The 15084-nt window shown below is 38.9% G+C and overlaps 1 protein-coding gene across 4 annotated transcripts; it reads left to right on the forward strand.

The window, feature by feature from the left end:
* Positions 1 to 4880: 4880 nt before the first annotated feature.
* TMEM185A (transmembrane protein 185A) lies at positions 4881 to 14953 on the forward strand. Of its 4 annotated transcripts, XM_062502897.1 has the most exons (7): positions 4881 to 4974; positions 7247 to 7423; positions 8203 to 8410; positions 11068 to 11151; positions 12010 to 12186; positions 13250 to 13373; positions 13876 to 14953. In XM_062502897.1, exons 1-7 carry the CDS (start codon positions 4937 to 4939, stop codon positions 14118 to 14120), a joined length of 1053 nt encoding a protein of 350 aa, XP_062358881.1. In that variant the 5' UTR covers positions 4881 to 4936; the 3' UTR covers positions 14121 to 14953. The 4 variants fall into 4 exon arrangements, with proteins under 4 accessions (XP_062358881.1, XP_062358882.1, XP_062358883.1 ...); XM_062502898.1 differs by lacking the exon at positions 13250 to 13373; XM_062502899.1 differs by lacking the exon at positions 7247 to 7423.
* Positions 14954 to 15084: the final 131 nt, after the last annotated feature.

Genomic DNA, 15084 nt, shown 5'->3' on the forward strand with positions numbered 1-15084 from the left:
AGCACTCCTCTTTGGACCAGTGAGCTGAAGCTTTCTGATTTTCTCTAATGATTAAATTGGATAGCTCCTAGATCCAAAATGTCATCTTGCTAGACCTCAGACCTCAAGCAAAGGTTAAAAAAAAAAAAAACAAACAAAAAAAAAGGCAGCAAAAAAGCTAATCTCCTTAGGTGTTGTTCACTTTCCTTTCCCGTCTCCCATATAATTTGGTTAACAATTCATCTCTTACTTCATGGCTGAAACATCAGAGACTTAAGTGAGCTGTATTATTTTTGGATATCTTTGTATGTCTTTTCAGTGTGGTGAGATGTATGTAAGTCCTTATCACAGAATATGCAGCAAGTAGCTGGTTAAATGTTTTGTCTCGGTAAGCACCATGTAAATTTGCCACAGTCACATTGATATTTAACCCAATTCTGCTTTCCCCTGAATGCATTGCAAAAAGAGCTATGATATATCCAACTTCTGATAAGATGAAGCCTGATTTATCCTTGTCCTGCATCACTGGCTAAAGTATGTTGCATAGTGTTAGTACATCAGCGTGCCAGCGTTGTAACTCACATGCAACACTGCTGCAAATGATTGCACTGCTTCGAGGCACCCTGAGTGGAACTCACCTCTTGTGTCCAAACCCAAACCCTCTTATTTAATTTGGAGATATTTAAGCATTTATCTTGTTCTATCTCACTTGACTTCTGAGAGAAGCTCAGAGGAGTCATGGACAGAAATTGCATTTGTAGTGTGTGTTATCCAGACACACAGATCCTTGAGATTCTTGTAACACCTGACCTGTGTCAGTACTAAAGTTCTTAATCTAATTAATGCCATAGGTAAAATTTCTAGGTGCCTTTACTCAAGAAAAAGGAGTAATGTAAATAGTTAGAAGCTTAGTGTTCATCTGGAACAAGTAGCTCAATCAGGCTGAAAACAACTGCAAATAAGCCTTGTTTTGTGCTGGATGGGTTTTAAGAACAGAAGAATATGTTAATTTTTCCAGGACAATATGCATGATCTGAACTTCCATCAAAGTCTTGAAGGAAATGAAGAAGAAAGGAACTAAGAAGAAAGAAATTAAAAGGGAATTAAGAAGGCCTTGAAGGAAAGAATCAGCTCTGATAAATCAGTGCTATTAGGAAATTGACAGGGTTTATTTATAGAACAATGATCCAATGCCTTCTTTTCATGCTTTATCTTAAACAACTACTATGCACAGTAGAAGTTATGCAGGAAAGTTCAGGAGTAGAGCAACATAAAAAATTAATAACTTGGAAGCTGTGGTGAAGCAGAAAAACCACACAGACTGCATAAGAAAAGAGGTATGGGACACAACTTGCTTGAATGACCTTCCTTTCAACAAGAGAACAAGTAATGAGTAAAACCAGCTGAAGAGTTTAAGACAAAAACATAGATTATAAACAGACACATATTTTGCAGGTAACATCAAGTCACTGTGTCACATCCTGCTTAGGACAAACAGCTGCACAACAATGCATTTTCTAACATCCAGCTGGCAGAATAGCCTATGAAATTCATAGTGGTTAAGTATTGTAACTTGCTTCACATCACAATCATAGTTGGTGTTAATATAAAGAGCAACTTGTTGAACTGCTACAACTCTACAAATAGGTTTCGGAGGCACAACATGCAACAAACAGAAGCAAAAAGGTCAAGGCTAAAGGCTTTAAATCATTCTAACTTTCCAAGGAAGACACAAAACAATATTATTGCAGGAATTATTGAAATTTTCATTGAAACTGAAGGCCCTAATTTCAGAACCAAGCAGCTGTGTGTAATGCCAATGACACTAACAAGTATGTACTTATTAGATCATTACTGTTCTTAACTGTGCAAAATTATTGGCTGGTATAAAGACATTATAATAGATTGAACAATCTCTTCTTTGTCTATTATCAGTCAAACTCTGTTTATTCTGTGAATAAAGTAAGGTCTACAGCAAAATCAACTGAAATTCAAATGGGGATTTTCAAACCTGAAGATTTGTTTGTGTAAACTGTTTGATGTTCTGTCATAGACCATGAAAGATGATCCTAGAAACAGTTCATGACTCCGCTGTCAGCGACATCAGTTATTGCTGAACTGCTGTCCTCCCTTTAAATGCTGCAGTGCTCCAGTCACCTAACATGGGCACTTTGAGAAGTCTATAAAGCAAACAGGACATGTGAATTACATGGTAAATTAGAAAGGAGTCAGGGCTGACTGTCAACAGAAAAGCAAGCTTTTCAAATTAGAAGGCTGATTCAGGTTTTGTTTCCTGCATTTAATTTTGGTCTGTCAAGGACAGGGATCCTCCAATTTTATATTTTTAAAGCAGAATAAGGATACAAGTAGATGGCTTATGAAAGCAGTAATGGCAGTGACTATAAAAGAGGCCCTATATATTTCTTCTTGAACTAATTTGAGAAAATTGATAAATGGAGGTAAACCAAAATTTGTGTTTGGTCTCCAACATAAACTGTCTCAGGGGATTCACTTCAATTCCCAGCATTCAAATCTTGATCAGCTGTAGACCCAAAGTCTTAACAGAAAGCAGATGACTTGCTGCTTCTTTTGTCTTCTGCTCACACTACTCCTCCTACCCTTAAATTACTATAAAATGTAAACTTGAGATAAATCTTTTAACTCTTTAAGTTTAGAGAAGAGCTTGAGTTTCCTTTGCTCTCCAGCTCTCCCCAACATTACCGTCACATGTGTAGGTAGTATCTAGCCATAGTAATCAGGAAATCTGAGACCAGAAAAATAATCTAAGAATGCTCCTAAAATTCACAATTATTTGACTTCAAACCAAAAAATTTAGCTCTAGCTCTCCTGAGGTACCATTACAATATGTTGACTGAGCTTCATTTTTTTTACCAAGGATATTTTTCCTAGTTCTTCATACCTCATAGGAACTATTTTGCTGCCTGGGCAGTCAGCCAAACATTTTAACAGCAAAACAAATCTTTCTTGATTTACTTCTATGGAACTTCATGAATATTCTCAGAAATGCCATGCTGCTTTATTAGCCTTCTGAATTATTAAAAGTTCTCAAGCTAATTCCTTGTTACTGATATTTTGACCTTGTTCTGTGATTGCATCTGGCTGCAGATTATGTTTACAGGTCTTGTCTAGTAGCTTCTTTATTGCAGTAGATGTATTTTATCTTGGACAACAATATTATGCATAACTGTTCTCTCTTCCAAACCGATGAGGCTCAACTGTTTCAGAAGAATAATGAAAAGCAAGGTTCTAGTTTTCAATCGTTTAAGCCTGTTAATTCTTTGGTTCCTTACAAGCTTTTGTACTGCCCTGGCACAGATCCTATTGTGGCCCTTTCTGTCTTATCAGTCTCTGAAGACTGTCTAACCTTCATCCTTTCCTTCTGTTACAAATGACCATTTTTTTTTCATTATGTATTCTTGCTTCTCTCTTATCCTGATTTCTCCCCAGTTTCCTCACACCCTCCTCACTGCCATTCCTTGTGCTGGAATGTCCTTGCTTTCTTGTAACCTTTGACATGCCCTTGCTTGACATGCACTTGAACAGATTGTGTAGGGAGCTCCTGGTGTGGATGTCTGTCAGCTGTTTTGTGCTCTTGCCAGTGGACTTACAGTTGTAGCTACAGTCTGCCAGTGAATATCTCCAGATGAATCACACCTTTGAGTAGATCTGTAGTAACTAATGACTACTCTCAAGGGCTACAAACAGCTGTGGGCTGTTTTGTGATTAACAAATCACACTGCATGTATACCTAATTTCTTAGTTGGTATAAATTATCAGTCCTGCTAGTAGGTGGTGGAAGATGTAGATTATTTATTTAATTTCATTTTTCTGCAAAAGCCAAAACTTAAGATATGATTGTAGGTTTTTTGTGGTTTTGTTTTCATGTTTGTTTTTTTTTTTTATTTTGTTGTTGTTGTGTGGGTTTTGGGTTTTTTGTTGTTGTTTTTGCTTTTTTTAATTATCATTTCATTTCCAATATAACTCCAAGGGAGGATCTTTGGGGATTTTCACTTCAAAAAACTTCCACCAGATAATCTACCCTGGCATGGAGTCATCAGGTAAACTAGCTTGATCTGCTAAAGAATTTCATGGGTCTTCTTACAGTCAAACTCACCAGCATGAATTAGAATAGCATCTATCTCTCAGAGAGCCATACAGACTTTATTTAAAAATGAAACATCTTCTTTTTCTTAGGGTCAGTTGTTCCACCAGCTAATTATTTTCACTTAAACAAATGGACAAACAAAAAAATCCCAAACAACAGAAAGCCCAGTTTTCTCCTTTCTGGCAACAATTTATTTCACTGAAGTCCACCTTGATTCTTTTTATGCCTTTTCTAGCTCGGCTGAAGATTTTTAGTACCCAATATTTTGTCTCTAAGAAGGTACATACACGTAGTCTCGGTTTTTTCAAATTTGTAATTGAAACATTTCTCAGCGAATACTGGATTACAATAAACTTTTTGTAGAGCTGTCCCTAAATGCCCGGGTATGTAAATGGTCCCAGACACTGAAATGTCCCAGAGTTGCACAGAGATTCTGAAACTGTTATCCAAATTCTGCTCAGCCCGGAGACGAGAGGCTCCAGGGAGACCTTAGAGCACCTTCCAGTGGTACCTAAGGGGCTCCGACAGAACTGGAGACGGACTTTCACGAGACCACGTAGCACCAGGCCCCGCACGACGGGGTTTACACAGGGAGAAGGCTGGTTTGGGCCAGAAATGAGGAAAACATTCCTCGAGCGGCCCCGGCCCCGGCCCTGGCCGCCCCGCCCCCTACGCATGCGCAGCGCCCGCTCGCGGAGCCCGGCCGTGCTCGGCCCGTCCGGTTCCCGGCAGGGGCCCGCGCGCATGCGCGAGGCGACGGCGAGGCCCGGGCAGGCCAAGCCCTGGAGAGGCGGCGGGGCCGCGCCATGAGCGCCTGGTAGAGGGGCCGCGATGAACCTGCGCGGCTTCTTCCAGGACTTCAACCCCAGGTGAGTACGGCACGGGCAGCGCCGGCCTGGCAGGGTTAGCCCGGGCGCCCGGTCGGGAGCAGCGCTGGGTGGGGACCCGTCATCTTTGGAGAGGAGGGCGGCCTCGGGTGGCCCTTCCGCACCGGCAGCTCTGGTGGCATTTGGAACACGCCGTTCCCGGCCGGTTTCCTGTCCAGAATCATTGAATCGACCGTGTTGGAAAAGATCTCTGAGATCGTCGAAGCCAGCCTTCCCAGCGCCCCGGGTGTGGGTGCGTGCTCCCCGCGGCTGGTTCGCGTTCAGGGGCTGGGAAAGCGAGCGCTCTACATCTGCTTTCCAGCCCTACTTCTGGTCATCTGCTTTGTGATTGTACAGCTTTCTCCGATTACTGCCAGGTTCATTCGGGTGTTTAAGTGTTTCACCGCCGTACTTTGGGGTGCGGAGGCTCCGCATGCCTCCGCGCAGGGTGTGACCGTGAGGTGGAGGCTCCGTGTCCCCAGGTGTGAACAACCCTGGGCTACACGGGGAGCACCGCGGAAGGCGAGCCCTTCCTTCGGGCTCCCTTAAAATTAACAATCAGATGGTCACTGCAACCTAGGGTTCTGGTGGCTCTCCACGCAAGTACGGACATATAACTTTTAAAGAAACGGAGAGAACGAGTTAAATTTTACCAGGTTTTACCAGATATTTCAAGACCACAGACTAAAGGCCTGCGAGTAAGTTGTGCAACGTGGCTTGAGATGCTGAGAGTCCTGGAAAAAAATTGCACGTGAAAGATGCCTTATATGATGCCAATTATAGCAGGCTGTATTCAGTCAGTTGTTTAGACAAACAGAAGGGTAACTAAAGCTCCAGGAAATGCATTGTTACAGAGGCTGAAATTAACAATTGAAATATGTGTGGTCAGAATAATGGAAAAGTAAGAGCAGAAATCCTAGACCCTTATAAAGTGAGTGCAGAGCAATGCTTGCATCTTGTTTGGGTGCTGAGTGATGAATGAGCAAGCTGAATGTTGCACTTTTGCAGGTGTCTTTGTGTTTTGGTACGCCTGGACCACCCGGAGAGCAGTGGTATTTTACTGCTGTATTTATTGAGGAGCCAGGGAAAGTACAAATTGCAGAAATACTTAATGTCAAAAAGGGATGACTAGCCAAGGAACTGAGACATCTCTTTGTTACTATGAAGTGTGACCAGTTTATATCATCCTGTCCCGAGGTAGTTTCATAAAGCATGTGGGGAGATGTTGACACAATAAATCTGTTTTTCATTATTAAGGTGCAGATGAGACATTGTTCTTAGTAGAGACAAAACATCTTGATATCAAATGTATGATTCTGATCTGATGAATGCTTTGTTATGTGATATGAGTGATGGTGGGTAGCTTGAGTAGTGCTGTTGGAGAAATGGTAGTATTCCTGACTGTTGCTGCATTATTCCTTACCTTAGGTTTTCCATGTTTTAAATGCATACGATTACTTCACTGAAGCAGTGCTGAAACCTAGTTACATGTTTTATAAAGCAGTCCATGAGATTCTGGTGGATTGAGGGAGACTTTTCCCTTCCTGCACTTTGAAGAAATCGCCTACTGTGTCTGATTTTTGGTGGTTCAAGAAGTTGCTGTGCCACTGCTCAAGTATTCTGGATATGTTTATTCATTCTTAGATTGACTGTGTTACAAACTGTATCAGTGTAGTTATTTCAGATTTTTAAGCATCATCCTCAATATTCCAGTGAAAAACTTCAGTGTATAATAGGTAGCTTTGCTAAAAGTTTAACCTGTTGGATTTTTTTTCTATAATATTGTTTTTTTAACTGAATATGAATTTACAATTTGTAATAACTTTTTACATTTAGTTAAAAGTGGTGTGATAAAATGTCATAAATTATGCAACTCGATTTTGAGTATCAAAAGCTACTTCATTTGATTTGTATGACAGAACATATTTTTTAAAAACATGCAGCTGGTATATTTGTGAGCCTCTAGTAATACAGCTCCTAACTGGATCCTTGTGGAAGGAAACTATTTATCTCAGTCCATTCACTGAGATTGTTATGCAAAAATGCATTTGATGTGTTTCCTTGAAGCAATGGTTTTATAACTGAAAGAGATGACCATCTATGCTGTATCTGTGATGAAGTATTTGATATTTTATAAATGAGCTTGACACGTTTTCTCTTAGGAAGTATCCCACTGCAATTTCAGCTGCCACTGATTTTGTTGTCCTCTACAAAGCTAATGTGAAGTTGCCTGCCTTGATTCCTCACCGGGTTGTTTTGTTTGTTTGTTCAATAGCAAATTCCTTATTTATGCTTGCCTGCTGCTCTTCTCTGTGCTGCTCTCTCTACGTCTGGATGACAAAATTCAGTGGAGTTACTGGGCTGTGTTTGCTCCCATATGGCTGTGGAAGTTAATGGTGATTGTTGGTGCCTCAGTGGGAACAGGAGTATGGGCCCGAAACCCACAGTATCGGTAAGTTGATGATGTTTGTTTGGCAAAACTGAGGGAATGTCGTGTCTTGTCAGTCTGGGACAAAATAACTTTCACATCTTTAAATACATCAGTGTTGAGTTTTTTTGGTAATTTGGATAGAATGTGAATTTGAAGTTCCCAGGGCAGAAGAAAAATTACCTTAAATGAAGTGCAATAAATGTATTTTCTGTCTGTGGTGAATTTTAAATGAAAAATTTTGGTGCAGAGATCTCCTGATACACCCTCATGTGGTGTCGTTCAGATCTTGTTTGCTCCTTCTGGTAGTGGGTCTAATGGTGTAGGGAGAAGCTGTGTGCTGTTACTTTACAGGCATTTTACTTTTAACAACAGAAAATATCTATTGCAATACTCTGGCTTAGGTAAATAAAGAAATTCTAGGGAAAGATGTTAATTCAGGGAGCGCTGGTGCAGAAATTGAAACAGATCATTTTAAATTCAGCTTATTTCCTAACAGCCTGCATGATAGCTGACTGTTGATATACTAGGAGAGGAATCCTGTTCTATCTGCCCAGCTACGGAATCCTTAAAAAATTTTCATATTGTAAAAATCCCACTGCACCCTTTGAGTAAAATATTTCCAGTGTGCAGCTTTATTGGTAAGAAATATGCTTAGGTCATCAGGAGTGGAGTTTGGGTATAATGGGTATGTTTATTAAAAACAAGTGTTAATATCTGAAGCTCAAGCAAATGTCCTGGGATATTTGCAGGGTAATGTGCTTTCTTACAGGCAAGTAAATTCTTCCTTATCCTCTCTTCAGAGCAGAAGGAGAAACGTGTGTGGAGTTCAAAGCTATGTTAATTGCAGTAGGCATCCACCTGCTACTGCTGATGTTTGAAGTCCTGGTGTGTGACAGGATTGAAAGAGGAACCCATTTCTGGCTTCTGGTCTTCATGCCACTGTTCTTTGTGTCTCCAGTCTCAGTTGCAGCTTGTGTGTGGGGATTCCGACACGACAGGTCTCTGGAGGTGAGGCTTCATTTTTGATGTGTAAAAGTCATGGCAGTGCAGGACTTGGGATCAATTCTGTGGCAGTTTGTCTCTCAAGAAAGCTCAATAAGTGAAGACTACATCAGTCCAATTAATTGCACTCGCCTGCAAATGGGAGTGACATCAGGGTCAGTAATATAACTTTTTCTAGTATCTTCTAGTTTTTTCAACTACCAAATTGCAGCATGTTTTGAACCTGCTTTTTTATTATTTTGTGTTAAAATAACTTGTCAGGAACACTGCAGTGCAGATCAATACCAGACACTTACATGGAAACAACAGAAAAAAATTCCACTGATTGCAAAGCAGTATCTCTCGGCAGAATTGAGTTTCCAGACCCCCGCATGTCTTAATATCACAATCTGTGTGTTTTATCTTTAATTTGGGAATCTGAAAGGTAGGCAGTAACATTTGGGTTTTATTTTCTGCTTCTATCTTATCTCTAACTCCCTTTGGTTTTGAAAGAACCTTGGATGGATTCTCAAGGTAGGCTCAAAATTGTGACATTTTGCAATAAACTTAGATTTCATATTGATTTTTTAAGGAGTTTTTCATTTTGTTATGTCCTCAAACTACCCTGTGACAGTTAAAAATCTGATTTTTAGATGAGGCTCAGCTTTTTCAGGTATTTCAAGGGCCTGTTTCTCTAACGTTAACATAAGATGAGATTTTCACTAGAGAGAAACATTCTTGGTAAGCGATAGTTGATGATGGCTGGTAAACTGAAATCCTAAGTTCATTTTGAAACATTTGGCAATAGAATTTTATTTTGCAGGATTCTATTACCAGTTAACCATTGCTAAAAGTAAAATTTGTGTGGAAGTGCTTGCCATCTACTGGATGATGCTTGATTGCCCACTGATTTACAGATGACTGCATAGCTGCTAAATACTGGCAGAAGAAAGTGGAATCCATAAAAGGCAACAGCTGTCTCAACTAATTTTTATTATTTTCTTTTTTACTCTTAGTCATCTTCACTTATTGCTGTTCTGCTTTCTCTTCTTTTTACTCTCTGAAGATTTCATTATTTCCCTTTCATTTGCTAGAAACATGAGGGGTCTACCTTTAATCCAGGACATCAGTTTTTGACTTGAGTAATCAAAGCAATTGTTAATCTGTTATTATTTTCATAAATATTTAATCTGAAATACATGATCTTTTTATTCTTGTTCTGCATCTGATTAGGTGATCGGTAAGTACGTGCTGGGGGTTTTGTCTCTGTATCATGATGGGCTCAGAAAAAGCTTCCTTTTATGTGTTACACTATTTTATAGTCAGTAAAACACTATTTAAAGCATGTTGAATTTATTAAGTTGTGAGCACTGCAAATATGTGTGCCCTTGCCATATACATCTCATATGTTAACTTGAGTCTAAAAATTATTTACAGCAACCAATCCTCTGATTTTTATATTTTTCTCTCTCTCTTTGCTCTTGCAGCTTTCTGGTTGCTTGGTCTTACACTTGAGTGGGGAGGGGGGGGTGGCTTTGGTGGTTTATGGTTTTAAGAAAGCCAGTGGTAAAAAATTTTAAATCTACTTTTTCAGTCTTTTCAAAGTAATTTGTAGTTGAACAGTGGAGGCTTTGGTGTGGTCCTTAAAGCTGGCAAGTGCCTGCTGCCTGTTGGATTTTTTGACTCCCTGCACTGTAACTTTCAAAGGCATTTATCCAGATCACAATCTAAGCAATCGTGTGTTAGTGAAAAGTAGCATGTAGTGTCTGCCTTCAGAGAAATATTACATTTAAAAGAGGCCTTACATAACTGCATGCTTTTTATTAAAATGAGTAATGTTTCCAACTTGCATTCAAAAGCTTCAGTTAGACTTTTCAGATAATAATTCTGTGATCTCTGATAATCCTACCCATTGTAGGGCTGCCCATAAACTTCGGAAATAAAATCTTGCCAAGTGTGATGGTGTTTCATTGTCTCACTTTGTTCAATCTTGACACAGACTTTAAAAAAAAGAATAATGAAGGGCTGTTTCTCATAGTGGCAAGCAGGACTCATGAGAACCTTTCGCTAACATTTTAACAAGTATTGCTTTTCTCTATTGTCACAAAACCCATGTCTTCAGTGTCATTTAAAATCTCGTTCAATTATACAGTAAATTATTTGAATTTGGATGTCATATTCCAATATTGCATGTATTCACTTTTTTCCCTAGCTAGAGCTTTTAATTTTAATTAGACTTAATTTGGACTGTTGGTAGTTCTGCCTATTACTGAAACTACGAAAATACTCCAGAAGATTAATTTTGTGACTTTTAAGTTTAAGGTCTTTTTACTGCTTAATTTAATTCTAGTGGTATTTCTTGTATGAAAAGTACAGTTGTTTTCTGATGCCTTGCTTCTTTCATTCTGATTAGTTTGGCCTTTCTTATTTCTCTAAGTACTCTCAAGTGCCTTTTTTTTTTTTTTTAATACTAAGATGATCTTGGAAACGGCTGAGTACATTATGTGGTTGGGATTACACCCACAAAAATTGAGGGATGTTTAGCAATAGAAAATGTAAATGCAAATAAATTTTCATATTTCTCTGATAAGAATAGGGTCAGAGAAGTGCTTTGACAGGTTCATTGGTTATTCTGGAAGTAAGTTTATCATACTAAGAGTTAACTGTTTTTTTTCTTTTTCTAGCTGGAAATCTTGTGTTCAGTCAATATTCTGCAGTTCATATTTATTGCACTCAGACTAGATGAGATCATCAGATGGCCATGGCTTGTATGTAACCAGTGTTTTCTTATATTTGTTTAAATGCTGAATTTCATTAAGGTATTTATTCTGGGAACAGTTAATACGTGATCAGTCCATTATCCCATTTTTACTTGCTTAGCAATCCTTTAATGAAAGTCTTGCATTTCATTCAGTGACCATGGGAATCAGAGGCTGCCCTTTGGGCATGTCCTCTGAGGACTAAGGAATGTGCCATCAACTGTAGTTAATCTCTGAGCAGCAGTAGAAAGGGAAATTCTCGCCCAGAGTTCCCAATGGGAACACTACACAAGCCATGAAAATGATTGGTGAGTTAGAGAATGTATTGGTAAATAACTATTTTTATTTGTTGTGGTACCATGAATGTAAATCCACCTACTCTGCTAGAAGTCACTGTCAAAACTGCTGAGATGTCCTGTCCCAAGTGCCTTTAGAATACAAAAGTGCTGTTTGTGTCTGGGTTTCTGTAAACTACCATAAAACTGACACTGGCATGGTTATATCTGCCCTTTCTATTGTAAAAAAAACTTGAGAAAGGATTGAAACCCTTTAAAGTAAGGTATCCAGTATAGGAAGTACTTGCTAAAAATCAGTTTCAAGTACAGTTTGAACCCATGCAAAATCACAGAAGTCTTACCAAAGTTGAACTACATTGCCTAAATTTTGAATTTTTTCAACTTGATGGGGTTAGAAAGTTGGGGAATCCCAACTTGAGTTTGAGTCACATGAGTTTGATGGCCTTCTGTTAGACATTATATTAGTTGAAGACCTAATTTTCTTGTTCAGGCTTAATACGTAGACTCTATTTGAAAAAAACAAACAAAACAAATCCACAGTTGAAACAAATGAAAGGTGTCTTTCTTTCAGGTTGTCTGTGTTCCACTGTGGATCTTGATGTCCTTCCTGTGCCTTGTTGTCCTCTATTACATTGTGTGGTCTGTGCTGTTCCTGCGTTCCATGGATGTCATTGCTGAGCAGAGGAGGACACACATAACCATGGCTGTCAGCTGGATGACAATTGTAGTTCCACTGCTCACATTTGAGGTAGGAAAAGCCATAATGAATTTGATGTGTCTTATTCTTTTTTTCAAAAAGTAATGAATGATGATTTTTTAACTTACTGAAATGAGAATGCTGCTCTGTTTTTAAATAAAATATTAACAGCAAATATGAGACACAAATAAGAATTCTGTTGTCTTGGTTTGAAAGACAGGTGTCTGCTAAGAAAGGCAGGAGCCTCTCTTGAAATGAAAAATGTAAACCCCTACCCTCCAAATACTATAATTTTGAAATTAAGGAGCTCTCAGGCAAAGATATGGGAATAGGAATAACAGTTCTTCACTAGGAAAAAATTAAAATAGAAACACAGTAATACAAAAATCCAAAACACTGACAGAGTCAGAACACAACCTGACACCCCATCAGTCAGTGAGGGTGTTGGTAGCAGTCCCATTAAATGGTGGCTGCATCCTCCTGCAGTCACAGATGTGGTTCTATTGAAGCAGTGATCCTGTAGAAGGGTGCATTTTTCCTCCGAAGGTCCAGTGGTGATGTGGAAAGCTCAGGTTTTCCTCTGGGATCCAGTGGAAAAAGGCTGGTTTGGTAATCCAAATATCAGATTATATCTAGGTAGGAATGCCTGGCTCCACCCCCTGGGTGAAGCATCTCCCAATGGGATGATGGAATTTTATCAGTCAGGCAGTGGGACTCAATGGGCCATTGATAGAAGATATCTCCGTGGAAGAAGGATGGGTCTGGAAAAGATAAAAGAACAAAGCTGTATGGGTTTTTAACAGATGGCCCATTAGCAGGGAGTATCTCCCACAGAGAGAGATATCCAGTGCCCCACCTGATTTCAACACATGGTGATAGAATACATACTTTTGGTCACATCCTGTATTGCAGCCTAAGACATCTATGTTTCTTTTAAAGTTTCTTGAGTAAAATCTGCATCACATTGGAACTATAACTACATGCTGCTGTGAAGGCCATTTTTTCCTCACAGATGTGTGAAATTAAAGATTTCAGATCCAGCATATGCTTTAGGCAGTTTGAAAGTGAGTATTGCAATCAAACTGACATTACATAATTTTCTTTTGCCATTTAGATCTTACTGGTACACAGATTGGATGGGCATAATTCTTTTTCTTTCATACCCATATTTGTTCCTCTCTGGCTTTCACTGATAACATTAATGGCAACAACATTTGGACAAAAAGGAGGCAATCACTGTAAGTATTTCAGAATACTGGAAACAGATTAAAAATCAATGTATTTTATTAAGATTTGTACTTTCAAAAAGGGCTTTTCTTCTGCTACTGTTTTCAGGCAGTTGTAGTAAGGTTTCAGTGCTTACAGTGTCCTCCTCTGTGACACTTATTTACTTTGGTTGAGATGCAAAGCCTTTTGTGTTCCTTCTCTGTACTGATGTGACCCAACACTGTGTAATGTGTGAAATGAAATTGACTCTTGCTGGGATAGTGAAGCTCTAATATTTGTAGATGGATATACACACAGGCATGCACTTGCAGACATGGAACTGCACAAATGCTTGTACAGATTGTCTTTCTGTATATAACCTAAACTGTAATGTTATGATAGGCATAAGGAAGGCTGAGAAGCAGCATTAACAAACTGTATTTATATGCAAACAATCAAGAGACCTTACATAGTCCGTCTACTTAATTAAGTGTTGACTCTGTTAATAATGTAAAATGATCTGGTTTCTTTTAGGGTGGTTTGGAATTCGCAAAGATTTTTGCCAGTTCCTACTTGAAATTTTCCCGTTCTTGCGAGAATATGGAAATATCTCTTACGATCTTCATCATGAAGATAATGAAGAGACAGAAGAAATGCCACTGCCCGAACCGCCAAAAATTGCACCAATGTTTCGAAAAAAGACTGGAGTGGTCATTACACAGAGTCCTGGAAAATATGTGATTCCACCTCCCAAGTTAAACATTGATATGCCAGATTAAGATGACATTAGCATATTAAACTTGAATTGGACAGATGTATTTCATCTCATGCCTTGTCCCAGTTCCTTTAAAATAGGTATTGCTGAATCAGTGGCTTGGATTACACAAATCAGACATCTTGAAGATAATCTGAGTGCTTTTCCGGAAATATGTGGTTGTCTAATTTGTGAACCTTCCTAACAGGTTGGTTGCACCCTTGCCTGTATAGTATTTATATGAACAGTTTTAGCAGTGTAATATATTGTTTAAAAGTCCTGTTGTGTACAGTATAAGTATTATCTAAAAGTATTTTTTTAAAAACCCTGTATGAAATGCCTATGCTATTCCAGGTGTCTTTTAGGTCCTAAATATACACTTGTTTTCATGTCTCTTAAATGCTTTATGATGCCTTAGCATAGTACCTCTTTACTTCTTTCTCTGTTCAGCCACAATCATTGTCTCAACCACAGAGACACAAGAGTGTTGCGCTTCTGAGGTAACACTGGAAAACTTTTTTTGGGGGGGAAAGTAGAATATATGGTGACTTACGTGATGCTTTTGAGTAAGCTATGTCAATTTTCATGTAAGTATTTCAACTTTTGTGCTGGCTTGGGAGTTACATGTTTTTGTTGCTTTTCCAGTTTCATGTTCTGAATCTTCTTGAGCAGCATATACCATTCTCCCATTAGACTGTCTGTTTAATAAGCAGTTCCTCCTTGCACTGTATGGTCTATGCCAGAAACATTTGTGGTAGGTTTCACAGCTGTTGGTTAGCTGGTATAAATATCATAGCTTGGTTTTTGTTACCAACTTTGTGTTGGTCAGTGTAAATGATTAAACTTTTCAAGATAGGATCTTGTTGGTATTGGCATAGCATTTTTTTGTCTGATGACCTGCTTTGACAGTGTGCCTTGTACTTTGAGATGCTTTGGAAAAATAGTCTATGAAATAATGTAGTCCTGTAGTTTATAATAACAGATGTCTC

This window comes from Cinclus cinclus, chromosome 15 (genome assembly GCF_963662255.1).
Source record: "Cinclus cinclus chromosome 15, bCinCin1.1, whole genome shotgun sequence".
NCBI lineage: Eukaryota > Metazoa > Chordata > Aves > Passeriformes > Cinclidae > Cinclus > Cinclus cinclus.